The 27,313-nt window shown below is 49.6% G+C and overlaps 7 protein-coding genes across 7 annotated transcripts; all 7 read left to right on the forward strand.

The window, feature by feature from the left end:
• Positions 1–957: 957 nt before the first annotated feature.
• L3040_002698 (uncharacterized protein) lies at positions 958–2,297 on the forward strand (the record flags this gene model as incomplete). Its single annotated transcript, XM_007296355.1, has 2 exons — positions 958–1,682; positions 1,790–2,297. 2 exons carry the CDS (start codon positions 958–960, stop codon positions 2,295–2,297), a joined length of 1,233 nt encoding a protein of 410 aa, XP_007296417.1.
• A 1,239-nt stretch (positions 2,298–3,536) lies between these two features.
• Positions 3,537–7,964, forward strand: L3040_002699 (uncharacterized protein; the record flags this gene model as incomplete). Its single annotated transcript, XM_066155655.1, has 8 exons — positions 3,537–3,545; positions 3,961–4,093; positions 4,158–4,305; positions 4,364–4,823; positions 4,872–6,452; positions 6,503–6,618; positions 6,667–7,799; positions 7,855–7,964. The coding sequence occupies 8 exons, from the start codon at positions 3,537–3,539 to the stop codon at positions 7,962–7,964; spliced, it is 3,690 nt and encodes a 1,229-aa protein (XP_066012633.1).
• Positions 7,965–9,962: 1,998 nt separating this feature from the next.
• Positions 9,963–10,787, forward strand: L3040_002700 (uncharacterized protein; the record flags this gene model as incomplete). Its single annotated transcript, XM_007296353.1, has 1 exon — positions 9,963–10,787. The coding sequence occupies one exon, from the start codon at positions 9,963–9,965 to the stop codon at positions 10,785–10,787; it is 825 nt and encodes a 274-aa protein (XP_007296415.1).
• A 228-nt stretch (positions 10,788–11,015) lies between these two features.
• Positions 11,016–11,832, forward strand: L3040_002701 (uncharacterized protein; the record flags this gene model as incomplete). Its single annotated transcript, XM_007296352.1, has 4 exons — positions 11,016–11,168; positions 11,231–11,419; positions 11,478–11,747; positions 11,809–11,832. The coding sequence occupies 4 exons, from the start codon at positions 11,016–11,018 to the stop codon at positions 11,830–11,832; spliced, it is 636 nt and encodes a 211-aa protein (XP_007296414.1).
• A 440-nt stretch (positions 11,833–12,272) lies between these two features.
• Positions 12,273–14,113, forward strand: L3040_002702 (uncharacterized protein; the record flags this gene model as incomplete). The annotated part of the gene is made up of 3 exons (XM_007296351.1): positions 12,273–12,419; positions 12,474–13,889; positions 13,949–14,113. The coding sequence occupies 3 exons, from the start codon at positions 12,273–12,275 to the stop codon at positions 14,111–14,113; spliced, it is 1,728 nt and encodes a 575-aa protein (XP_007296413.1).
• Positions 14,114–20,326: 6,213 nt separating this feature from the next.
• On the forward strand, positions 20,327–21,302 carry L3040_002703 (uncharacterized protein; the record flags this gene model as incomplete). Its single annotated transcript, XM_007296350.1, has 4 exons — positions 20,327–20,498; positions 20,551–20,771; positions 20,828–20,882; positions 20,935–21,302. The coding sequence occupies 4 exons, from the start codon at positions 20,327–20,329 to the stop codon at positions 21,300–21,302; spliced, it is 816 nt and encodes a 271-aa protein (XP_007296412.1).
• Positions 21,303–23,390: 2,088 nt separating this feature from the next.
• Positions 23,391–27,253, forward strand: L3040_002704 (uncharacterized protein; the record flags this gene model as incomplete). Its single annotated transcript, XM_066155656.1, has 14 exons — positions 23,391–23,421; positions 23,476–24,219; positions 24,271–24,529; positions 24,577–24,716; positions 24,764–24,814; positions 24,892–25,033; positions 25,114–25,175; positions 25,292–25,364; positions 25,462–25,557; positions 25,680–25,691; positions 25,744–25,990; positions 26,039–26,206; positions 26,256–26,628; positions 26,679–27,253. 14 exons carry the CDS (start codon positions 23,391–23,393, stop codon positions 27,251–27,253), a joined length of 2,973 nt encoding a protein of 990 aa, XP_066012634.1.
• Positions 27,254–27,313: the final 60 nt, after the last annotated feature.

Consider the following 27,313-nt stretch of genomic DNA (forward strand, 5'->3'; position numbering starts at 1 on the left):
GCGGTGGAGAGAAAATACAATGCGCAGGCTGGCTGGTTATGGGAGAGTTGCTAGGGACCTGAGGATCCTGAGGATGGGGCTGTGGGGTTGTGGAGTTGTGAACTTGAGAAAGTGAGGGGTGCAGATGTGCAGATGTGCAGATGCACGATGTTATGTTGCGGTGACATGCAGAGACGGAGCTAGCGACCGATCATCCCTTTAAGAAATCGAAGAGAAGCAGTATGGATTGAGGGAATGCAGTTTGTTAATCGAGCACTTTCTGCGCATGATGGCTGGCTTTGAAAAGTGTGAAAGTGATGTCGGGAGAAATAATAACAAGGGCATGTTGGGCAGCTCCTGCATAATACATATGCGATTTGGAAGCTCTGAATCGTGATCGAAGGTTGCGATTCGGTGTTTGACAACTAATCCGTACGATAATGATTCGTAGAGTACAATGATGATTGTGGTTTAGGACTTTGTGTATTCTGCTATTCTGCTATTCCGCTATTCCATTATTCCACCATTCCGCTATTCCGCTATGCCACTACCGTGTTCCACTGTTCCACTGTTCCACTATTCCGCTATTCCGCTATTCTACTTTCGCAATCTTTACTTTCGTATCATCCATAATCGAAAACAGTCCGGGCATATTTGTCGGATAGATAACTCGATATTGATTTCCAGCCATAAACACTCCCCAGAGAAATTAGGTATATGTCACAGGATTTGATTCTGCGCCCAAAGAGCGATGCCGGTGTGGAACGGCGGGGCGCACCGCCTTGTCGATAAGTTAAATCAGACCTATCGCTTGAACGTCGGAACTCTGTAAGCTACCGGTACCTAGGTACCTAGGTACCTACGTAACGCCTGGTCTCACCGAATCACTGAACTTCATACCTACCTCCCTATGACTTTCCAACCACCCCAGCCTCCTTCAGTGTTCCGCCCGTCACATTTCGTCTGATCTATTTCATCATGAGTTCCGAAACTCCAGCCGTCACGCCCGCACCCGCACCCGCACCTGCACCTGCACCCGCAGTCACCGAGCCAAATGCCGGTCTAGAGAAAAAGATTGAAGCTATTGATCCTGCCGCGGCTGCCGCGGCAGAGAAACCCGAAGCTGTAGAAGCTCCCGTCGTAGCTCCCGCCGGAGCTCCAGCCGTAGCCCCGGCCGCAGCTCCAGCTGCCCCTGCTGAAGAGGAGAAGGCCGCAGCGGCGGCACCTGTCGAAGAAAAGAAACCCGAGACCGAGACCGAGGCCTCGTCCGCTGTCCTCCCCCCCGACGGGGCAAAGGAAGACGCTCCTGCCGAAGCGAAGAGGACTCAAAACGTGACTCCGCTTGAGCTGTTCTTGGCCGATCTTCCCGCGGTCATCAAGGAGGCTGACCATGGCGAGATGTGGGGTGTGGAGCTTGAGGACGCTGCGCATGTCCCGACGACGATCGTGTTGGAGAAGTTCCTGAGGGCCAATTCCAAGGACGTGGTGAAGGCCAAGGCTCAGCTGGCCGAGGCGCTGAAGTGGAGGAAGAAGATGGATCCGGCGCAGCTGCTTGCTGACTTTCGGTTTGACAAGAGCAAGTTCGGAGGGATGGGGTTTGTAACTGTGTATCCGGAGACGGCAGCTCATGCGAAGGAGATTGTTACGTGGAATATCTACGGCGCAGTCAAGGACAACAAGGCTACCTTTGGCAATGTCGAGGAGTAAGTCGCTTGCCATTTTCATCATCATTATTATTATTATTATTATTTTTTTTTTTTTTTTTTTTTTTTTTTTTTTTTTTTCATTCGTATGACCCTGACAATTGCAGATTCATCAAGTGGCGCGCAGCACTCATGGAGCTCTCGGTCAGGGAACTCGACCTGGCTTCAGCGACTGAGCCCATTCCCATGGACGGAACTGATCCGTACCGCATGACTCAGGTGCACGACTATTTCAACGCCAGCTTTCTGCGTATGGATCCTGCCATCAAAGCCGCAAGCAAGGAGACCATCACCACCTTCAGCATGGCGTACCCCGAACTTCTGAAGGAGAAGTTCTTCGTGAATGTGCCGTTGGTTATGGGCTGGGTCTTTACGGCCATGAAGCTGTTCTTGAGCCCTGACACGGTGAAGAAGTTCCATCCCTTGGCCTACGGCAAGAGTCTGGCTGGTGAGCTGAAGTCTTTCGGCGCCGAGTTACCCGCGGAGTATGGTGGGAAGGGCAAGAGTATTCAGGAGGGCTTGACGGTCCGGTATGCTAGCGAGCCTGCCACGCCGGCTGCTGCTCAGGCTGAAGCTGCTGGTCCTGTTCCCACGAAGGATGAGAGTGCTCCGTAAGTAGGGAGAGAGAGGGGCTATACACTGGAAGAGAGAGGGTAGACCTGGTTGTATGTAGTACCGCTGGTGCTGTTTGTGTTTGAGGTTTGGATATCCCTGTCTGTGTACTCTGTCCTTGCTGGTCATGGGCGTCTTGCTTTCTGACCTGATACCGATGCCTCTAGATTCTGGACTCGGTGGGGCGTTCTGTTGTTCATCTGGTGATGGTATAGGTGAGGAGTGAAGAAAATAGCTGGTTGCACTTGACCTCAAACCTTGCATCGGTACCACTTCTACGCCTAGGCCATGAACCCGGGATTATGTTCGCGGTGATGACTACGGCGAAGGGAGAGGGAGAGGGAGAGAGAGAGAGAGAGAGAGAGATCATGTCAAACAGAATTGTCCATCGCTGGGCTAAAACGGGGTGCCGGCAGCCTTCTCTGGGCGTCCGTCAGCCTTGCCCTGCCTTGCCCTGCCCCGGTGGTGTGGGTAGCTAGGTAGCTCCTCAGTCACTCACATGGCTTTGCACAAGCAAATGAATGAAGGTATTTACTTGCCAATTGTAAACAGAAGCCGGTTTTGGAATGATTCCCAAGTCAGTCACACTCTGGAGAGCCAGTCGATTCACATGACATGATTCGCGGGCATATACCTATTCTTTTGCTGATTGATGACTTATTACAAAGCCTGGATGACGTCCCACCTCCCACCACCCACCACCCACCACCCACCACCCACCAATCGTGGCCCGTCAAAGTACTACGGAGCACGTCACCCACACTTCACCCACACTTCACCCACACTTCACCCACAGCCGAGACGACCCCCATCTACTTGGCTGATGAGGGATTCTTGCCTGGCCTTTCGTAGCTACCGACCTACACCACCTACCTACCGTACTGACACAGACACAGTACAGTTATTACCTACCCGTACACTCGACTCGACTCGCCCCCCAACCCTACCTAACCTACGGCCCTCCCCAACCTACGGCCCTTCCTTCCATACTCTGGCCAGACTGCGCCTGCGCCTGTACCTGTACCGGTACCTGTACCTGTACCTGTCCCTGTTGTACCTGCTGTACCTGCTGTACTTGTCCCTGTGCCCGTACCCGTACCCGCACAGTAACTGACTGCAGCTGCGACTCAACCACAACTTCGTTTTGGGAAGGGGTCCTCCTCGTCTTTGTATTGCATCGCACATCGCACTTTGCACTTTGCACTTCGCACTTCGCACTTCGCACTTTCTCCCACCGCAACTATGAATCCTGTAGGTTTCTTGCCCCCTCCTCTCCCCTCGTCGACTCTCCTCTCCAGCTCTAGCTACACCTCCACCTCTACCTCCACCTCTACCTCTACCTCTACCTCTACCTCTACCTCTACCTCTACCTCTACCTTCGCATCCAAAACCGTATCCGCATCTGCCTCCCACATCGGAAAGCCTGCGCCACATCTGATCCCTCCTCCTCCTCCTCCTCCTCTTGCTGAGCCGGCGCAACATGATTTCCCTCGAGGAAGTCGACAGCAACCCGAGCTCCCCTTCTCCTCCCTCGTCTTCGTCTTCGTCTTCGTCCTCTTCACGTCGCTCCGGAAACTTAGGTTGCGCGATCAGCCCCCCGGAATTCTTTTCGGTGCTCCCATCATCGATCCCTTTGCACCCCAGAGCTGACCGAGATGGCCGACAGATCTTTAACGACATAGAGTCTTCTAATGACATTCTGCTCGACTCGGACGAATTTGGCAACAATGTGGACGGCGAGAACGATGGCGATGTGGCCATCATCGATCCCGAAGATGACGCCCCTCGCGCCGACAACTGTATGTTCCTCTGTCCATGGCATCTAGTGGCCGCCGCAGTGGCAGAGGGCTAACTCCTGCACAGTCGAGGCTATGAAAGAACTTGTTCTCACACCCCTCCCCGAACTCCCCCCAACACGCGAAATCGTGGTCGATACGTGGGATATAACAGACTGGAAAAGCCTGCCTCGGAGGTCGCATGGCCCGGTATTCATGGCGGGTGGACATCCTTGGTAAGCTTCAGCGGATGTGCGCCAGCGACTGGAGCTCCGTCGTAGCTAATGATGCCAGGCGCGTGCTCATGTTCCCAACCGGAAATAACGTCGATCATGCGTCTTTCTACCTCGAACAGGGCTACCCGGAAGGCCAACTCCCGGAGAACTTCGCATGCTGTGTTCAATTTGCCCTCGTACTGTGGAATCCGGACCACCCACACGTCTTCCAGACACATACTGCTCACCACCGCTTCACGAAGGAGGAGGGCGACTGGGGCTTCACACGCTTCGTGGAGATCAGAAAGCTGTGGCAGCAGCCGTGGGATGCGTCGGGAGTCTGCTTGGCCGATGGCCAGAAAGCCAAAATGACGGCGTATGTCAAAATCGTCGAGGACGAGACGGGCGTGCTGTGGCACAACTTCAACAGCTATGACTCGAAGCAAGAGACTGGATTCGTTGGACTCAAGAACCAGGGAGCAACTTGCTACCTTAACTCACTGATACAATCCTTGTATTTCACCAATGCGTTCAGAAAGGTACATGCCCACACCCAACTTCTGACCTCCCCATGCTGACGGGTCAAGGCTGTCTACCAAATACCTACACAAAACGAAGAAGCCCTCACAAACAGTGCATATACACTCCAGCGCCTCTTCTACCAACTCCAAAGCTCCACGCAGGCTGTGTCGACCAATGAACTCACAAGATCCTTTGGGTGGGAGACCAAGCATATATTCGAACAGCAGGATGTGCAAGAACTCTCGAGGAAACTCATGGAACGGATGGAGGAGAAGATGAAAGGTACCGAAGCGGAGAATGTGTTGCCGAGATTGTTTTGTGGAAAGGTCCGGACCTACATCTCGTGTATCAATGTTGACTACGAGTCTCGCCGCGTTGAGGACTACTGGGATATCCAACTGAACGTCAGCGGAAACAAAGACATCGAAGCTAGCTTCAAAGACTACATCCAAGTTGAGCTCATGGATGGCGAGAACCAGTATATGGCTGGGGATACGTACAAGCTGCAGGACGCCAAGAAGGGTGTGATCTTCGAGACCTTCCCGGAAGTGCTGCATTTACAGCTGAAGCGCTTCCAGTACGACATCGACCGCGACGCCATGATGAAGATCAACGACCGCTACGAGTTCCCAGAGACATTTGATGCCGCTCCGTTCTTGTCTGATGATGCCGACAGGTCGGAATCTTACGTCTATCAACTCCATGGCGTGCTCGTACACAGCGGAGACTTGAATGCCGGGCACTACTACGCTTTCATCAAGCCCAATCCGGACGGGTGGTTCTACAAGTACGATGATGATCGGGTCACGAAGGCGACCCTACGAGAGGTCTTGGAAGACAACTATGGGGGCGAATACCCCATCCACAACGGCATGAAAGCAAGATCCAAACCTCTCATGCGCCAGAACAGTGCATACATGTTGGTGTACATCCGTCAAACACGCGTGCACGATGTACTACTACCGGTCACGGGGGATGACGTCCCGAACCATCTGCAAAAGAGACTCGATGAGGAGGCTGCAAAACGCCAGGCCCTTAAAAAAGAAAGAGAAGAGGCGCACTTGTACCTCAACGTCAGAGTCATCACGGATGAGACTTTCCTGCGCCATGGTGGCACCGACTTGACGTGCTTCGATCGTTCACCCCTTGAGGACCCGGCTGCTGCCAAGCAATTCCGATACCTCAGAAAAAATACCTTGAGAGATCTAGCCATGACAGTCGCTGCCGATGCCAAGGTTGAAGCTCGGAGGATTCGCTTCTGGGGGATGGTCAACAGACAAAATAAGACAGTCCGCCCCGACACACCGTTCAACGATATGGACATGAGCGTTGAGGACGCCTATCAACGGATGTCTGGCAACAAAGGGGCTGACATGCGACTTTGGGCAGAACTTGCCGAAGAGCTGAATAGTGAAGGAGAGCCGATATGGCCGTCCAGCCCGGGTGTCCAGGGCTCGCCCAAGAACGATCTGATTGTCTTGTTTCTGAAAGAATTCAACGTCGAGCGTCAGACACTTTTCGGAGTGGGATATATTTACATCAGTCGGGAGAAGAAGGTCGAAGACCTCGTACCGGCTATCTTGAAGAAAATGCGCTGGCCTGACAAGATGGCGAACGGCGAGAAAGTGCAGTTGAAGTTATTCGAGGTAGGAGATCGTCCGGGCCCATCACGTGTAATTTCCTAACCACCAAGCAGGAAATCAAGCCGTCTATGATCGAACCAATGAAAGCCAAGCAGTCTCTGAAAGCTGCAGAGCTCCAAGACGGAGATATCGTGTGCTTCCAATTGAGCACGAAATCGGATACCGACTCGTCAGTCCAGGGTCTCTCGCAACAGTTGACGCTTACTGACCTCGACAGGGGTCATTCCATCACGTCGTCCGAAAGAAATTCAGCGGGTTCACCAGCCCGTGGCGATCTGTCCACGGTGTCTGACAGAAGCCCATCGGGCTTGGCCAGATTACCATCTGTCTTCTCCACTATGACCTCGCCGAACAAATCCGATGCAAACTCAATGATAACATCAGAGTCACCGTCTGAACAAACCTCGATAAGCACCGATGCGAACTCGGCCATTTCCTTGGAGGCATCGCCCGAACGTACCCCCAAGTCGTCAAGACAGTATTCTGACAGGATCGATGACGCCCGCGACTTCTATGACTTCCTTCTCCACAGACGCGAAGTCAAATTCTACCCCAACACGGCGCGGGACACGAGTGCTGAGATTGAGCCCTTCCCTCTCGTCCTTAGCTCGAAGACTAGTTACGATCAGATAGCCTCAAGGGTCGGCGAACACCTCGGTCTCGATCCCACTCATCTCAGATTTTGGACGATCAATGCAACCACTGGCAAACCGAAAACAGCTGTCAAACGCAGCGTGACCCAAACCCTGCAGACGATACTCAGCCCCCCTTACAGCACCTACAGCAACAACAACCAACGGAACGACTCTCTGTTTTTCGAGATTCTGGACATGAGTCTTTCGGAACTTGATACCAAGAGATCCGTCAAGATTGCTTGGATAAGCGAAGGAATAACCAAGACGGACGTCTACGACCTTCTCGTCCCCAAGAACGGAACCATTGAGGATCTCGCCACTGCTCTCGTCAAGAAGGCTGAGATAGAGGACGAAGTCAAGGGTGGTCCGATCCGATTCTGGGAGGTTCACAGTAACAAGATTCACAAGGAACTCAATCGAGAGTCGGGTGTCGTCAGTATTAACGAGTATGCGAATGTAATTGCGGAGAGAATTCCTGAGGACGATGTCGACGCCGACGAGACATCGGAGTTCATGATGGCATTCCATTTTCAGACCGAACCCAACAAGACCCACGGCGTCCCATTCAAATTCCGTCTCATTCCGAATGAGCCGTTTTCGGAAACAAAGAAGCGTCTGGAGAAGCGGACAGGTATGAAGGGCAAGAACTTTGAGAAGATCAAGTTTGCAGTGGTCAAGCGGGCTCATTATTCCAAGCCCCAGTATCTCACCGATGGTACGTCTTGGTCGACATACCCTCTCCCTCGTATCGCATGCTGACATATTTCAAGAAATGATCTTGGACGAAATAGTCACCTCTGTGGATGACTTACTCGGCTTAGACCACGTCGATCGAACGCGCGCAATCCGAAATGGCGGGCATGACTTATTCTTGAAGTAGATCTTCTTCCTCATCTTTCGTTACATCTTTGATGCAGCCACCGGGCGCTGCCATTCACGCATATTTTTTTGGGACCGGAGGACCGGGGTTTTGTATGCTATTGTTAGAGAGGTCCACGACACATTGGACTTTGGCGCTACGGTGGTTAAATGAGCGTTTGATATGCGAACTCATACCTTCAATTCTTACTCTTGACTTTTGATCTTGAGGGTGGCGGGGATGGACTGGGTAGACGGGCCTCGCATATGTGGCATGGGGTGGATTCATGAGGGGTTACAGGGGCAGTGGAGACGTGGAGTGCAGAGGGTGGAGAGAGTGGAGAGAAGAGAGGAAAAAGAGGCGATGCAATATTACATACTGAACGTAATAGCCGTTTCTTGGTTGCTGGTATGCCTGCTATATGTCTGCTGGTATGTGAGAATGTGTGTGTGTGTATGTTGTAGCGGAAGCTTTGCAGCATGCTGGCCGGGACTGAATGACAATTTATCAGAGTCTTATTCATGCATAGTAAGACTTTTATTCTTCTTCCTCCTCCTCCTCTTTTTCTCCTCCTCCTCCTCTTTTTCTCCTCCTCCTCCTCCTCCTCCTTAACGATAACCACCACATCACCACATCACCACGAAGCAGGCGGGGGGAGGAGGGTCGACGCTTCCTGCCTGCCTGACTGCCTGCCTGCCTGCCTGCCTGGCTGGCTGTATATATATACGTAAACACATCCTCGTCACCCATGTAAACAGAAGAGGAAAGGAGGTTGGTTGGTGGCCATCTAGCTCTCGCTCCCTCTAGCTCTAGCTCCCTCTAGCTCCCTCTAGCTCTAGCTCTGACGTACTAGCATCATCGTCGGTTTCCCTAAATTCTCATCCGAAAGAATTGACCCGACTTGCTGCGCCAGGTCCGGGAAAATTTTTTTACAAGATTAAAACCAAGGTAGCTGACGGTTATACTTGAATTTTTGGAATTTGGGAAATTTTGGGAGATTTGGGAAATTTTGGGAGAATTGGGAGATTTTGAGAGAAGGGAGATTTGGGAGATTTGGAATTTTAAAAGAAGGGAAAAAGGGAAAAAGGGAAAAAGGGAAAAAGGGAAAAAGGGAAAAAGGGAAAAAAAGGGAAAAAAAGGGAAAAATAATGAAAAAGGAAAGAAACAAAAAAGGGGAGGTGTATGCCTACCTATCTACCTATTGCAGAAGTAGGGGTAGGAGTAGAAGTTGAATAGAAGTTGAAGTTGAATAGAAGCAGAAGCAGAAGCATCAGCAGAACCAGAAATAGAAGCACGCATAGCCGAGCCGATGAGTTTTGTAGTAAGTAGTGAAGTAGATAGAGAGATGATGGTCTTGAGCTTTTGCTTCCGTGCGTTGCTCTTCCGGTGACGATGTGCTGTGAGCTGTGATATGGCTGGCACAGGGAAAGGAAAGATAGAGCTAGGAGCGAGAAAGAAGAGAGAAAGAGAGAGAGAGAGAAGAGAGAAGAGAGAAGAGAGAAGAGAGAAGAGAGAAGAGAGAAGAGAGAAGAGAGAAGAGAGAAGAGAGAAGAGAGAAGAAGCGAGAAAGAAGAAGCGAGAAAGAAGAAAGAAGAAAGAAGAACAATAAATGATATATGAGATGATAAAATTGCTGATTTGAGATTGAGATTAAGACTAAGACTAAGACTAAGTAAGATAGACTACCTTTATCACCAGCTATGTGTTGTATGTGTGTATGTGTGACACCAATGACAGAGATCATGAGCTCTGTTACATGTTGGATATTATAGCAGTCATCTACCCGATCTACGTCGCCGGGCAGTCTAATAGCGGGGAAATAATAGGCTCGCTTACATTGTTATTGTGACTGTCAAGTAAAAGGGGCTGCTGACTGACCGACCCCCCACCTTCCCCCCGCGTCTCTTGCCAAGGCACTACCAAAACCTCCCCTCATTCATGATGGCAACATCTCTCGTGGCAGAGAAAGCAACAGTCCCCTAATCCATTCGTCTCTTCCATCCTTACGTACCTTGCACCATGACGACTCTTCACCACGCTTCACCAATCCGCATTGAGCCCATCACGAACCCCGACGATTTCACCCGCTGCTTCTCCATCGCCGCGTCCGCGTTCGGAACGCAAACCGCGGACGGCATCTGGACCGCCTTCAACCCGGGCTGGGACACGCCCGAAGGCCAAGTTTCTGGCGCTGCACGCTTGCAACGCCGGTGGGCGGGCACGACTGTCGACCACGCGGGAAATGCCAACACGGTATTCCTGAAAGCCACGATTCCGGCTGCGGATGATGAATCTGCCTCCGGCTCGGCAGCAGGTGCGGACGGGAGCGCGAGTGGCGGCGAGGTCATCGCGGGGTTGGCGATCTGGGTGCAGCTCTCCACGGTGGAGGGGCACGGCATCGTGCGAAGAGCAGGTCAAGATGCCGTGGAGAAGTCCGAACTGGACGCCTTATATCCGAACGATCAATCCGCGCAGGACTTCCTACGGCAGGCTATGAAATCATTAACGAAGCAGCGGGTTGGCGCCGTGGAGGATGCCGCGGAACGGGATCCGCCGGCGATCATGGCGCTCGATCTTTGCGCTGTGGCGCCGGAGTTCCAGAGAAGGGGGATTGCGGGGGAGTTGGTCAAGTGGGGGTTGGAGGAAGCGCGGAGGCGCGGCGGACTGGAGGCTGTGACGGAAGCATCGACATCGGGACGGACTGTCTATGCGAGGCTGGGCTTTGCGCAGGAGGGCCCGGAGATTGTGCTCGATGGGAGCTTCACTGATCGGGTGTGGCCTTCGAATGTTTTCATGCGGACTGGTAGATCTGGAATCGAGACAGGTAGAGGTAGAGGGAGGTAGGTAGATGAGTAGGAGAAAGCAGAGATCTATTTGGAAGAGCAATTCCATCCATCCACATCAGCGTCGTTCGGATTAACCCCCCTGTCAATTAGCCTTTCCTGATTCGGAAGACCGAGAACGCGACTTTGAAGCTCCGACGGGCCAGGTAGCCAGATAGCCTCACTGTACCGTACATCCTCAGTGTCGCTACCACGACCTCGACCACGACCACGACCACGACCATACATCATGAAGTTCTCAATACTTGCGCCCGGCCTTCTGGCATGCCTCGCGCCCATTGTATCTGCGACGGCCCTCACATATAAACTCGGTGCAAACGAGAGAGCGTGCTTCTTTTCTAATGTTGAGACTAAGGGCTCGAAGATTGCCTTCTACTTCGCTGTACGCACCAATCTCGCTCCCAGATGGGCCTGTGCATTGCGCTGATGGGTGGCAACTTCTAGGTCCAGACAGGAGGCTCCTTCGATGTCGACTACGAGGTCCTAGGGCCAATGCATAATGTCATCTTGGACGGGCAGAAAGAGAGGCAAGGCGATTTTGTGTTCACGGCGACGGAGGTTGGCGAATACAGCTTCTGCTTCAATAACAAGATGAGCACATATACGGAAAAGTTTGTGGACTTTGAGATTGCTGTGCGTACATCCGGGACCCGACTCTCCTGGATCTGATGGCTGACACAGGATCTCGCAGGTGGAGAACGAGGCAGCGCGCGCATCTCTACCGGCCAAGCAAGGCACATCTCCCGAGCAAACGTCGGTACTGGAGGAGTCTATCTTCAAGCTTTCCGGCCAACTCTCGACCATTACCAGAAACCAGAAGTACTTCCGCACCAGAGAGAACCGCAACTTCAGCACAGTCCGCAGCACCGAGAGGAGAATCTTCAACTTTAGCGTTATGGAGAGCATGATGATGGTGTGCATGGCTGGCCTGCAGGTCTTTATTGTCCGCTTCTTCTTCCAGGTACGTACTTCCTTCCCCTGTCGAGGTTCTGATTCACAACGGTATTGATTTATGGTGCCAGGGCGCGAGAAAGGGGTACGTGTGAGCTATCGGGTTTTGGGAAAGGCATGCATTCTGGAGCGATTGGGGGGCCATACGGCATGGAGTCTTGAAGATCTGTGTACTCTATAGGATGGCTACTGCGAACATGGAAATCAATTTCAATTTCCCTTACAAACGCTGAACCCTGATAGGGCCAGATCTCGTTTGCGATGGATAGGTAAAAAAAAAAAAAAAAGCATTGTGTTTACATTCAATCTATGATCTACAGACAAGTAGGTCATTACTGAGTACATAGATCTCAGGTTAGCCAAGCTGGGCATTTGCACAGATAGGTATGGAATGGAGTACGGAGTGAATCCGATATAGCGCTAGTCTTCATACGTGTTAGCGTGGTTCTGAGCTGCTGTGACCCGCAACTCTCATCGTCGACAAGGCAGCCTTGGAAATCCGAGAACAACTTCTCCACCAACAAATCTGCTCGACATGGCCTCGATATCGGCATCTCTTGCGCGAGCACTTCCGACACCCAAATATACCGGTGAAGAGGAAGAGATTCCACAGCATGCGCAACAACGAGGACCGCGAATCGTTGGGCCTGGGACTCTCGATGACACACAGATTGTGCTGAAGGTTAGCCGCCATATGTTGGGAGTTTACGAGACCTGTGCTAATCGTGTCTGGCAGAGATCTGGACCTCCACCGTACGGAAAGCGAGCAGGATGGCGACCGCGAGGACAGGAGGACTTTGGGGACGGCGGAGCCTTCCCTGAGATACCCGTTGCGCAGTACCCGCTTGATATGGGCCGTAAGGCAGGCTCTGCCAGCAACGCGCTCGCTCTACAGGTGACAGCCGAAGGGAAAGTCAAATACGATGCCATTGCGCGGCAAGGACACAGCGACCAGCGCATAGTGCATGCGTCTTTCAAGGACCTCATCCCACTTCGGCAGCGTGCTGATGCCGGTGACATCAATCTGGACCGACCGAGCGAGGAGGAAGTCGCTGCGTCGACGCAGAGGACGAAAGATGCGCTCGCGAAGCTGGTGATGGGCGCGGTGGCCGCTCAGAAACCGAAGAACGTCAACGTCGGATCGAGGAAGGAGCCTACCTATGTTCGGTATACGCCTGCGAATCAGATGGGGGATAATACGCGGAAGAATGATCGCATCATGAAGATTGTGGAGAGGCAGCAAGATCCTATGGAGCCACCCAAATTCAAGCACAAGAAGATTCCTAGAGGACCGCCAAGTCCGCCGGCGCCAGTTATGCACTCGCCCCCCCGAAAATTGACAGCTGAGGATCAGGAAGCTTGGAAGATCCCACCACCTGTATCAAACTGGAAGAACCCCAAGGGTTACACTGTTCCGCTGGATAAGAGATTGGCTGCAGATGGAAGGGGGCTGCAGGATGTGACTATCAACGACAAATTTGCTCAATTTGCAGAAGCGCTATTTACGGCGGATAGACATGCCAGAGAGGAGGTCAAGCAGCGCGCGCATATGCAACAACGGTTAGCGGAGAAGGAGAAGGCCCAGAAGGAGGAACATCTCCGAATGCTGGCCCAGAAGGCTCGAGAAGAGAGAGCGGGCGTGGGATCCAGAAGACGAGATTCAAGAACGTCAAGATCAAGGTCCGGGAGCTACAGCGACTCTGGATCTTCAAGATCTGGAAGTGACGATGAGGAGGTCCGAGAGCGAGAGAAGATGCGTGCGGAGAGGCGGAGAGAAGAGGAGCGGAAACTGAGACAGTCACGGATGGGTGCCGAGCGACGGGTTCAGATGATGGCTCGGGAACAGAACCGAGATATCTCGGAGAAGGTTGCTCTGGGTCTTGCGAAACCGACGCAGTCCTCGGAAGGAATGTTCGATTCTCGCCTGTTCAATCGAACCAGTGGATTCGACTCGGGATTCAACGAAGATCAAGCCTACGACAAGCCTCTGTTCGCCGCTCAGGATGCTATCAGCAGCATCTATCGACCTCGTCAAACTATGGATGACGACGACGATGATGCTGCGGAGGCGGAGATGGGCAGGATTCAGAAGACCAATAGGTTCGGAGAGGCTCTTGGAAAAGGCACGTTCAAGGGCTCTGGAGATGTTGAGGTTAGTCCTGCCACCACCCAAGTATCGACCTGGAGCGAATGCTGACTTTTGTGGCGCAGGCACGAGAGGGGCCCGTACAGTTCGAGAAGGACACGGGAGATGTGTTTAACGTCGATGATTTCCTGAGCAAGGTTGGCGAGAGCTCGGGGAAGAGGCAGTATGGCTTGCAGGAAGACGAGGACCGCGCCGCGAAGCGAGCCAAGGTTGAGGAAGACGACGATTAATTGGGATTGGATCGCATGCCGACTGGGGAGCTTGTAGTTGGTTGTATAAGTAAGGAAAATAAAGCGATCGCTCTCAAGGTCGTACAAATATGTTTTCGAGGATCAATCTGCAGCGTTTGCCTGAAACTTTCGCGTCATCCAGAGATAGTACCCACTCACTCATTATCCGTCTATGGAATGCTCCCTTTTTTTTTTTTTTTTTTGTTTTTTGTCCCCTTCTCGTTGCTATCTATCTATCTATCTATCTATCTATCATGTTGAATGAATGAATTGCGTGCTGGCAGTACTGTACTGACACCCTGTTATTTTTTTTTCTTTATTTTTTTTCTACTGACGGAAAGGCAATGACGGAATGAGTCTAGTCAAGTCAGGTATCGCTCGCTTTGCATTTTTATTGGCTGTTGACTTTTGACTGTTGACTGTTGATTGTTGAGTTCCTTCTACATACAGCTTACCTAGGTACCTACCTATCAGACGGAGCGGCGGAGTGGGGTGGGGTGGAGTGGAGTGGACTAGAGTGTGGCTTCTTCTTCTTCGTCTTTTTCCTCGTCTTCTTCATCTTCGCCTCTTGAAAATGATAGGAAAAGGGGATAAGAAGGAGGAAAGAAGGGGAAAAAGGAGAAAAGAAGAGGGCATTCTTCCCCCGGACCCACAACCCCCGCCCCCCCTCTCTCTCCATATATATATATATATATATTTTGGCTATATTGAAATTTGGGATTTGGGATTGGGGTCTGTCACTATTACATCGTGTGAATGTGCGTAAGTAAACACATGTGACTTGATTCGACTTGACTCTGGCAACTTCTTCTTTCATATTCTCTTACTCCTTTCTTTCTTTCACCCCTTTGCGTGTTTTGTGTAGTTCCTGCCTGCTTCTTGGCTTTGGGGTGGTGGGATATAGTGAGGACGGATCATGTGTGATGAGGGCTGGTGAGGGTTGGGGCTTTTTTGGAAGGTTGGGTAGACGAAACTGCTGTGGGGATGGAAGGGGATGGGTTGGAATGGCGTTGCGGGCTTGTTGCTGGGTTTTAGTGGTAAATCCTTTCATGCTGGCTTCTCTCGTGTTGGAAGGTGTTCAGGAGTAGGGAGGAGAGGAGAGGAGAGGAGAGGAGAGGAGAGGAGAGGAGAAGAGAGGAGGAGAGGAGAAGAGAAGAGGAGAGGAGGAGGGGAGCTGTCTTCAAATCGTGTTATGGGGTTTGGGGAAAAGATGCATATGACTGACTGATGGGTTTTATTGCAGAGATTATTGTCTTTTTCCCTTCTGGGATGGCTGCTATGGGGGTTTACGGAGGGTTGGGAACTGGAGGTGAGTTGGTTTATCGATGAGGAGTCGGTTTAATGGTCAGTGCGCGCTGCCTGCTTACCTGCGGTCTCAATCCGGCTGACTTTCAGGCCTTCTTGACCACCACGGACTTCTACTCTAAGCACTGCACTCGATGAGAGTGCTACTCTGGCTAACTGATACTGCTTCGGTAAGGAGAACGGGGTACGCCCCCGCCTTATAAAGGCTGTAGAGGCCTGTTAGATAGATGCACGACGGAACAAGGACTTCAAGGCAACGCGGTGCGCTCCCGGAGGAACTTCTTTGACACTGCTATACAATATTAGGTATTTCTTTTGTAGTTTAGGCATTTTATTTTGGGTTTTTGTTCGCACTTGTAAGTGCTTTTCGGCTGACCCCGGTCCGGCCTTGACACTGGTCGTTATGCGACTCGCATAGCTACGCTATAAGCTAGCTATAGCAATCTATACTTGCTTGACTCTCTTTTGTGGTTTTCCTTTAACGAGAGATTCCTTTTTACTTGATCCATCCTATCCGTAAGGGAAAAGCGCAAACGATAATAGCTCTCGCTGCAATACTTTGAATTGCTGTCTAAGGCTTTCTTGTATGTAACTCTTTAGCTTAGCACGTCACCGTACCCCATGGGAAGTCCTAGGGCGGCAGGCTTCGCCTGCTACCCGCCCGACGTAAATAAATACAACAACAACAACTTACCTGCGGTCTCGGTAAAAGTCAGGGTAAGCAAGTGTCCCATTTCAGCTCGAGTTGAAAATAACTCAATAACGGATGAAGCTATAATATTCATACTGGTGACGTTCGTTGCATTGCGATTAATCTCGACTAATATACATTATTAATATTAAAAAAGGGAGGAGGGGGGGTAGGGGATGTTAAGAAACAACTGCTTGCATAAAACTTAAGAAGGCTATTATTAAAAATGAGATGCTAGAGAGACAGCGTCTTGCATTACACTCAGAGATGCTATTATTAAAAATGAAATGCTCAAAAGACAGCTGCATCTCGCTAATGACATTTGCTATAAAAAGCTTTCTTATTAATTCCTTTTTTTTAAATAACGCAACGAGCTACGATACTAAAAAACGGGTATTATACATTCTAGTCAGCAATCTCATCTAGTTGTTATTTTCGTTTTATTATGATTTTTAAGCTTTGGTAAAAAAAAAAAGAACAATTCATTACAACTTTCCGTCGCGAAGTTTTGATATTTTTACCCCGCGCCCCATTTTTAAATCTACTTTAAAAATCTAACCAATCGCTTTGGGAATTCAGCTCTAAGCTAATTTATCGAAAGGCTTAAAATAAGCGAACGCACGAAAAATTGTATGCTTTTAATAGAGCAGCGTTACCGCTATCTTTAAAAAGCTAGCTAATCCAATGAGCGTAAATAAGCGAATTTTTAAATACAGCGATGTGTGGTCCGGACAAAGAGTTTACCAACAATCTCTCGTTCAGCCGCGCCAAAATACTCTTAATGATATTAATAACAGATCCTAATATTTAGAAAGTATTTAATTGTTATTTTTATTTTTATTATAATTGTTAAGCTTTTGAGGGGAAAAAAACAATTCATCACAACTTTCCGTCGCGAAATTTTGATATTTTTACCCCGCGCCCCGTTTTCAATCTCCTTTAAGATCTAGCCAATCGCTTTGCGAATTCAGCTCTAAGCTAATTAATCCAGAGACTTAAAATAAGCGAACGTACGAAAAATTTTATGCTTTTAATAGAGCAGCGTTACCGCTATCTTTAAAGAGCTAGCTAATTAAATGAGCGTAAATAAGCAAATTTTTAAAAACAGCGATATATGGTCCGGAGAAAAAGTTTACCCAACAGTTTCTCGTTCAGCCGCGCCAAAGTACTTTCAATCGGAGATTAGTAGCAAATCTCCATATTTGGAAAGATCTCGATGGCATCGATTTCTGTATTTAATTTGTAATAGTATCAATCTTTTTGTTACCAAGTTATTCAATTTGCAAATCGGGGGCGGGTGAGGGGGGGAAACCTGATGTTTTTGAATTTGTATCGAAAGAAATCGAAAATCGTGATATGTTTCAAGAAACAAGTCAACAACGAACAGAGCTGTGATAATTATTTTGACTGTTACTGGGGGCCCGCAGGTAAACAGGCAGCGCACTGACTATTATGTGGCTGGGATGTTATCTTTCAAGCATCTGTCATTGAAGTTTTGCTAGGGGCTGTTAATAATAAGCAAGTTGTAAATAGTAGCAGTAAATACGGAAGCTGTCTGCGTTTACGGCTGCCAACTTGAGGTTCCGATAATGAATGCACTTTATGTTTTTGGTGTCATGCTGCTTGGTAATTATGAAATCGCCTGGGCTGCTCATCCCTGGGGAGAGGCCAGACCTTTCAACAGACCGGCTTTCCAGCTAGTTCGCGGGTGAGGACTGGAAGAGCTAGTACCGGTACTGCTGATGCTGGCTTGGATCCGATGAGGGAAAGGTGCTGGATAAGGTAGCTAAGCATTTCTATTACCTTGATCCTTGTATCTGGTACCAATGTTCTCTGCTGTGACGATTCCCAAGAATAACTGACAAAGCGGACGGCTTGAACTCGCCTGGCATGATTCGGACCTATGACTTGGGAGCTGGGCAGGCACGCTGTTGTTGGGATATCCATGATAGCTTTTTTTTGTGCTGGATGCTCCGGCGAACCCCCTTTCTGTGACCGTCACCGTCTACCGATATTCTTCTTCTACGGAGCGAACACGTTACAGGGTCGGTCACGTTCCGCTTGTTTACACTTTACCAAGCACTTGGGTCTCCGCGTCACTTGGGCATTATCACGGAGAGCGAGAGAAACCAATCAGCTTGCTACTTACGGAGGAAGTTGTCCCTCTTCCCGAGATCATAACCTGATGCATGTAGGAGAAGAAGCGCGAACCCCGTGAACCGTACGATAAATTTGATAAATTCGAGACATGTTTTCTTGTCCGCCTTCTCTGAGTTGATCTGCATCGTCTATCCTATCTATCCCTATGCGTCGTCGATCTTTGCAGACCAAGACAGAATCAATTGGAACATGGGACTAATAAAATACTTTTTCTTTTAGATGCTCCAAGTTAAATACAATTAGCCATGCTCATGACCTATATTTATTGGACTTGTGCTGGCTGACCTATCATGACCAACTAAACCGTGTAATACAATCTCCAATACCTTGCAGTAAAAAATTTACGATATTACCGATCGTGCGCGGGCCTGTTGACTCCATAAGATCGATGCACTGCCTCCCGTGAGTTCTAATTGGTGAAGATACTACGTATTAATTATAGCTCCAGCGTAATTCCGATACTACAATACTACATATCAATTATAGCTCCAGCGTAATTTCGAGGTCTGTCTAAACTCTAGACCTTTACGCAGCCGATGCACTGATCAGTTAAGAAATAGAGATTAAAAGTTATTAGCGTCTCAAGAACGCGTCACCTCTTGGTAGCAGGTTTCTCGAGCACACTCAAGCCGATATGCAGGTTAAAGTTGCAGGTTTGCTAAAAGCGCGCTTCGGAATTCCAACTTTTGGACAAGTCCGCATTAATCCAAAAGAGCGAAAACCAACTGATAGTTTGCAAGACTTGCAAATCACAGCGGGTTGGAGTCACTTCTCAACTTGATTAGATTTGCTCTACAATCGCTTGCGGCTTTACTAATTCTCGTAAAAGATATAGAAGCTCTCAGTTTTCAAGGTTAATTAGAGCTGAAAAGCACAAGAGCTTTTAGCATTCCAAGAGCTTTCAAAATCGTCTTCCCCAGCAACTCTTACCTGTTCATTACTTAATAGTGTTGCGCAAAGGCCACTTGCGGAGAAAAAACACTCTCTCTCTACCCGACGGACCGTTAGCACCTCCGTTCTGCGTTCGAAGATATCCAGGGGCGTTTCGCATGCGATCGCATGCGAAGGTTGCCCGCCTTGAGTGCTCTGGTTTCCGGCGACCACCAATTCGGGATCTGATGAATCGTCCCGAAATCCGGTGTTTGGAAGGCCTTCGTTCGTTCCTCTGCAATAATCCTGTTCATGTCTTACAGTCATCAACGATGATGAAATGAAGTATAAACTACTCACCCGTGCTCTGCTGCTTGCCCGGCACGTGGAGTGGACCATCTTGAAGTATGGTCAAGAGAGTAGTGGTTCGTCTGGGCACTCAAGTATATATGTATTGGTGTTGGCATCAACGCTGAGTCTTTACTTCGTACGGCTACGACTTCTTCGCCCACGTCTGGATTGAACCGACAAGGAGCAATACGTGATTGTCATCTCTTGGGGATTTTCTCTGGGACGCATACACGAGCACTTTGGTGGTTTGAGCCAAGGGGGTTTGCATACAGTCCCGTGGACAGGCAGATATCGCTATCTTCACTTTCGGTTGTGTTTATGCTTGACTTTGTTTCTCTTTTTCATAAGTAGCCATCTTGACTAACATACGTGCACTTACCCTCGGTACCGGGTGTGCTTGGGCGTACGTAAGTACATCTTATCTGCCGGGGCCCAGCTCTCCGGTATATTTTTCGCACAGCACAGCCCTCGCTAAACTCTCTGCGGATATAAGCCGTTATCAAATCGGTCTTCAGGGGTTTTGAAAAAAGAACCCAAGAAAGTTTAACCCAACCGAATTGCCTCCATATTGTCATCAGCCATCCTGAAAATGGACATACGCGGATTGCTATGCGAAATCAGTCAACGTCGATATAAGTACCTTCAGAATTCCCGCTTGGGTCGGATCGATGGACAGTAAGCTTCTTCACCAACTTTGCCTGATATAAACTCATAATATCCACTATCCACACTCTCTTTACACCTCATCACCCTTCTCACACTCATTGCTTGGTCCTAGACCTATCATCACCTTCTCTCCACTCTCTCCTCGATCTTTCCTCACTGTCTCACCAAACATGTTTCGCTCTCTCATCGCTCTCGCGGCTGTCTCCGCTGTGCTTGCGTGCCCGCAAGACAATTCGAACGTCCGCGTGGCTGGTCTCCAAAAACGTGCTGAGGAGGTTGCACCTTCACCATGGACCTATGAAGGGGCTAGGACTTGGGGGAACACTGCTGGAGTCAATGGCTGTTGGTCTTCCCCGTCAGACTTCGACTTTTTCGTACTGACATCAACTTCCAGCTGAGGTGTGCCAACTTGGCATGACTCAATCCCCTATAAATCTTCCGTTTGGTCAATACTCAAGAGTTCATATTCCTACGCTGAACTACACAACTGTCTCCGGCAAGCTCAGTAACTGGGGATACGGAATCCAATTCATGTTGAACAAGACCAATGGCCGAGACTACACCGGCAACCCAACTCTGACCGACGGTGAACAGGTCTACTACTTGCACTCATTCGTACGCCGCCCCTCACGATACTCTACCAGAAAGCATCTATTGACATAACTTCCCAGCACACACACACTCCGTCCGAACACCGCATCAACGGTGAGCGTAGCCACGGAGAATGTACGTCTACCCCGTCATCTACCGATCCAAGCCCCTGTTAACGTTTATGCAGTGCATCTCGTTCACGCGGACGCCGAGGGGAAGCCCAAAGGAGTCCTTGGTCTTCGCATCAACCCATCTGAGAACGAATCTCCCTTCATCGCCCAGGTTCTCGGATGCCCCGGTGTCGACTCCACCGCCGTGAAGTACGTGGAGAACATCGACATGGTCAAAGCCCTGGACGAGGTCGACCACGTCCGCAAGTTCTGGACCTACAAAGGCTCCCTGACGACTCCTCCTTGCGGCGAGGGCCTCCGATGGTGGGTTGCCGAAAACGTGTTGCAGGTCAGCGATACGCAGATGCAGAACCTGCTGGGCGTCAGCCTGTACAGTTCGCGCACGGAACAGAATGTCTGGCGCCACGACGTCAACCAGTTGTGAAGTCTTCTACGATCGATAGGGGGAGTTGGCGAAAAAGTAATGGATGGGTTAAATGGCGTCTCGGCTTCTCTGTATATAGCAGTACACCATGTTTTGCGCCGAGTGCTGGCACTTTGTACCTAATATTACGTGTTATTCATTTTGCTGCAATGGAACTGTTCTCTCTATGGATGCCGCGCGTATCCTTCAGAAATGTGAGTGACCCGAGTTCGTGAAATGACGAGGGGTCAGTGTTGGAAAGTCAGCTCCGACTGCCAAACCGGCCCAAGACCCTAGCTCATTTATTTCCAAGGCTACAGAGTTCGCAACAAAATACAGCTTGTACCACAAGTATTCGTGCGGCCAGTAAGTATATCTGTCCCCATGCGTTGATCTTTTCGAACTGGGGAAAGGGGTTGCAACGCTCTGTCTGATTGGCTATGCCTAAAATTAGTATATCTAATTCTATACTTGGGATGATTTATCGACATGGGGACAAAGTCGCTGGCCGCACGAGTACGTAGCTGTACATGAAATTTCAGGCCACTTTAAAACCCCGACCAAAGCAAGACCTATACAAACCTTATTATAGCGAACACTTATTACTTAGCCAATAGACGTTGCGCAACTTCTTAAACGGTCTTTGAGCGGTCTGCCTATACCGACGGGCCCTATTACTCTCTCCCCCCATGAATACATGTCGGAAGTATAATTTTGCAAGGCATCTTACCAAGGCTTAAACCAACCAACTTACGTAGTATAAGAATCCAGCCTTGAAAAGTATCTTTAGGTCAGTATTTAGTCCGTGCAGTGGAGCTGACAGGGCTTTGAGCCACTCAGAAACCACCGCTCTGTGATTTGTGGGCCTAAACTGGGTCCGACATGTATTCATGGGGAGAGAGAGTACAGTAAAAGGTAAAGCTCAGGCAGGCAATGTATATAGACTTTCGTTTATAGCTCTGTTTGTAGCTAGCTAGGGGGTGTATTGTTTACATAGCACACCTTCCCTATTCGTTAGAAAAGCCATGCGAAAATCCGACTATATCCAGAATGCGTATTCAATTGCAACACCCACTCCCCCCCTCCGTGATACCAAGACGAACAATGTAGCAAAGCAACACTGGGGACTACTTTTTTCGTTGAGTATATCGGCTAGGCTTCGCTAGGTTTTTGGTTTGGGTTCTGCATCGAGTACCTAGAAATTTCCGACTGGCGCTTGACACTTGATGGATTTCGTGTCTTCTTCCCCCAAGAAAGAAATTTTCCACGCATTTCCTTCCTCGTGCACGTCTTACATACTGCTTGGAGTAGTATCGCAGCGTGACTGTTGCATTATAGCCGATATTGGTATATGAGCAAGACTGGCTCTTTCACATCAAGGGAGTTCAGACGGCAATGTACGTAAACAATATGAGAAGATATAAAAACCAATGGAATGAAAAGAAGCAAACCCGCTTTGAATTGAGAGCCAGCTGCTATGCTTGTTGCACGTTGGATCTTTTCTACCCTAAAATGAACGGGGTACAGAAGCAACTGTAAATCAAAACAAGTCGAGATCATGTGGCCTTTCTCCGAAAAAAGAAGAAGGTAGGTAAGTATCTGAAAATAACTACCTTTATTTAGCGGGATCGCGAGAAGATGGGTTCCAGATATCTGCCGACTCGGATCACATATTGTCAACACGTGAATAGTCTTGGCTTCCAGCTGAGGCACTATACCGCATTATTGCTTCAGAGTAGAGGTAGAGAGAGCAGGGACAGAGAGAGGTAAGGGAGGATCAACGATTGAGACACACACGTGACTTGGTTTTGGAACACCGACGACGCCACCAAGTATACAGTCGCTTTCCGGTTCATGAGCATCTCATATTGAGCTCCATAATCCGTTTGGAAATGCTACAGTGCGTGCCTATTTTACGGATTTCCTTCGAGGCCTTTCAGCCTCATTCATATCCGCATCGATATCGGGCCAGACACCAGTTAGCCAAGCCACTCTATTGCCCTTGCCCTTTAGCACCGGGTCCGCGCAACTCTAGCCATGACCGATCATCACCGTGGCAAAAGGCCGAGACAAGAGAACGGAGAATCGCAAATAACCTCGATATCGACCATGTCAGAAGGGTCTTTCTCGGACTTTACAGGTCTGAATCTCGGCCGCCCTTGCTCGCGTGACGGAAGCTAACAATCAAAAAAAGCAGACTCAGATGCAGACTATCAACCTGAACAGCCTCCGAGAAGAGTCTACGGGGGTCCAGAGAAAGACTTCCCAAAGCCGCCAGACGCCCTCAATGAGATCGGCATCATTGAGCTTTTGGAGCAGGACAGCCGTCCGACGTTCATCATTGACATCAATGCCCCAGAGCAGGAGGTCAACGGACGCTTGACTTTCGTCCCCGTCTATTGCAACAAGAGCCTTCGGTTTTTCGACTCGATCAGGAACGTCGTTTGCGCCGAGACTTTCTATCCGAAGGTTTCCCAACCCATGCCGCAGCAGGTGTCAGTAGCAGCAACCGAGCGGAAATTCAAGGAGTGGGTGATGACTATGCCCAATTTCGATGGATCAAAGGATGGCTATCTCCCTCGACACCAGTTTCTCGGCATGTACTGGTCTAGCGCGACGTTGCGTCAGCAATGGAGGGTGGTAAGCGCCTCTCAGGTCCCATTCCAGAGAAAGAAAGCCCACGGAGCGCCTTGCATGACCCGTTCGCGGTCAAGTTCAAGATCCTCGGCGTATTCTAAAGCCAAACCGAGCTTCTATACCGAACGCTCTCTTTCAGATGAACGCTCTCCTTCAGAGTATTCGATGATCGACGATGAGTCGGAACTGTCGAAGCAGCTGGCCGACAGTGAGTCGAAGTTCAAGGTCCTCACAGAACTGAATCCTGTTGGGATGTACTATATTTCCCCCGACGGAGACATTCTATATTGTAATCCTGAATGTAAGAACACTATCATCGCAGGACGAATGAAGCTGTCTCTGATTATTCTAGGGTACGAGATTACCGGACACCCACGTGGTCTTGAAGGGGAGATGACTTTCATGAACTTTATTGCGGAGATCGATCATCCGGTCATCGCCAGGGAATGGGAATTACTCACTACAGTACGCGGAAAGAGAATATTCGAACTCCGTCTAAGGAAGCCCTGGATTGATGAAAGTGGAAACGCTCGGCAGAAATGGATCATAGCATCGTGCGACCAAGAATTTGATACTGATGGAACCACCATCAAGACCATCATGGGCTGCATGTGAGTATGTTCCTGGTGGACTGATTGTGCTGCGCTGACAACATCAGAACGGACATCAGTGCCCAAAAGCATGCTCAAGAGGAACTTTTGATCCGCGCCAACCTCACTCAAGAGCTTGCCAATACGACCCAAGAAGCGGCCCACCATGCCGAAAAGTTCCAACTTATGGCAGAACTGGCTCCTTGTGGTAAGCGTGGCTAACAATCTCTTGAAGGGGAGCTAATCATGCGCTAGGAATGTTCACACTCGATCCTGAAGGGACGATAACGTGGGCTAACTCTCAATGTGAGTATTATCTCGGCCGATTTAGAAAGTTACATTCAATTTTCCTTTCACCCAGTATGCTAATCTGGTTTCTCAAGGTTACGAGATGACTGGACACTCAAGAGACCCTGATGCTCACTTCCCAATGTCCATTCTCAGTTGCATCGAGCATCAAGATCGTGAAGCTTTTAAAGACGAATGGAAGAAGTTGACACTGACCAAAGAGGAAGTGTCTATGGAGTATGTTACGACTCTGTCATTCATATTTTTTTTGTAGTTCCCACTGCCTTGCCGGATTTTGCATGCTTACTTCGACACAGGTTGCGCCTCAAGAGACCATGGATTCAACAAGAAAGCAATGATTCTGTCGAGTCTGTGCGAGGTTAGTCTTCTGGCAGTAGCCCGAATTTTTTTCCAATGGCTCAGGGACAGTTTACCTGCGAGATTGCTCCTGAGACATACGGAATCATCGTTTGCTGATATCCCGCTCTTCGGCAGATACACGATGGATTTTGTTTCTCGCTGTTCCTCAGCTAGATGACGACGGAATTCTCACCAGTGTACTTGGCTGGTAGGTCACAAACGGGGAAGATTGCCTTCTCCTTCTCCTATCCTTCTCCCGAAACACTCGCAAACAGGCAATTGCTGACTCGCCCGAATGCTTCTAGCACTACTGATATCTCCGGATTCAAGTTTGCAGAGCATATACAGATGGTCAGCAGAGTTGAGGCAGAAGAAGCAAGGCGACACCAAGAGACATTTATGTAAGACAATGGGGGACTACATTTTTCTCTTTTTATTCAATCTCAGGATCTGTTTCCGAGGCATCGTCACATCTCTTCCCGAAACATCCGAAAATCAAAATACTGACTTCCTTGTGATCTAGTGACATGACATCGCAAGTTCTATACATCCGTGATGTTCGAGTATTTCGCTGACCAATCCTTGAGGCACGAGATGCGTAATCCCCTTAGTGCAATTATGCTAAGTGCTGATGGTATCGCAAACTCGATCATCGGCTACCAGGCTCAAGGAGGAAGGACTCCAGTGATATCCCAGGAGTTACTTGAAGGCAATCTTGAAGCTGCTCAGACCATCGTTCTTTGTGCTCAGCATCAGAAAAGAATCATTGACGACGTCTTGACTACGTCCAAATTGAATTCTTCTCTCCTCCATGTTACGCCCGTTTCGGTTCATGTAGGAAACCTGGGGCTCTCCAATGCATTTGGCTAATCTGACGTGCAGGTCGAAACTACCGTCCGAAGAACCTTGAAGATGTTTGAGAGGGAACTGGTCGCGGACAATATTCAGATGTCCTTCGATGTTGAGCCCTCCTACCACGCCGTGAACGTCGATTTCGTTTTTTGCGATCCTGTCCGGGTGACCCAGATATTCATCAATCTACTAACCAATGTCGGGCTTCCTCCCGTAACACATTCCATCTCGTGCTAACCGAGCCCAGGCTATTAAGTTCACTCGGTCCGAGCCATTGAGATCGATTTCTGTAAGCCTTGGTGCGTCTGTCATTGAGCCTCCGAAGGATGCCGTACCGGGAATCCGTTGGTTCCCGTCAAAGGACTCAAGCTCTGTGCAAGACTTGACTCTCCGACCTGATTGGGGAACTGGGCAGCAAATTTACCTTTACTTCACTGTGAAGGATACTGGGAGGGGACTCAGCGAGCAAGAAAAAAACCGACTATTTCACCGATTCAGTCAGGCCAGTCCCAAGACACACATCAAATATGGTGGCTCGGGGCTGGGCCTGTTCATCTCTAGAGAGTTAACCGAGCTTCAAGGTGGCGAGATCGGAGTAGATTCAACCGAGGGCGCGGGCAGTGAGTCTCTCGCCGCCTGCCTTATTATGAATGCTGCTAACCAATCGAAGGCACATTCGCTTTCTATATCAAGGCTCGTAGATCGGTTGATCTGACTACGAATCCCTTGAATGTTTCTACGTCTAAGTTGGATCTTAGTAAAACTGATGGGAGCACATCTCCACGCACGTCCAAATTCGAACGGAAGTACCACATTCTACTCGTAGAAGACAATCTTGTAAACCAAAAAGTACTCAGCAAGCAGCTTCGAAATGCCGGCTGCGTCGTGCATATCGCCAACCACGGCGTAGAGGCCCTCGATTTCCTTGCGAGGACCTCACTTTGGACCGACTGCAGCAAATCGGGTATCGGCATCATCTTGACTCTCGTACTCATGGACCTCGAAATGCCGGTGATGGATGGACTCCAGTGTACTCGTCGCATTCGTGACTTGGAGCGAGAGGGCAAGGTTGACGGCCACGTCCCGATTATCGCCGTCTCTGCGAATACCCGCGTCGAGCAACTGGACATGGCCATCCAGGCCGGGATGGATGATGTCGTCGCCAAACCTTTCCAGATCCCCGAACTGATGCAGAAGATGGATCGACTCCTGGCGACGAGGCTCGAGTCGCTACAAAGGCCATGAGCGTGACATAGCATCGATACTCTCAATCACTTTTCTGCCTCCTTCTCACGATACCAAAAC

This window comes from Drepanopeziza brunnea (assembly GCF_022702325.1).
Source record: "Drepanopeziza brunnea f. sp. 'multigermtubi' strain 214-2 chromosome Unknown ctg3, whole genome shotgun sequence".
Lineage (NCBI taxonomy): Eukaryota > Fungi > Ascomycota > Leotiomycetes > Helotiales > Drepanopezizaceae > Drepanopeziza > Drepanopeziza brunnea.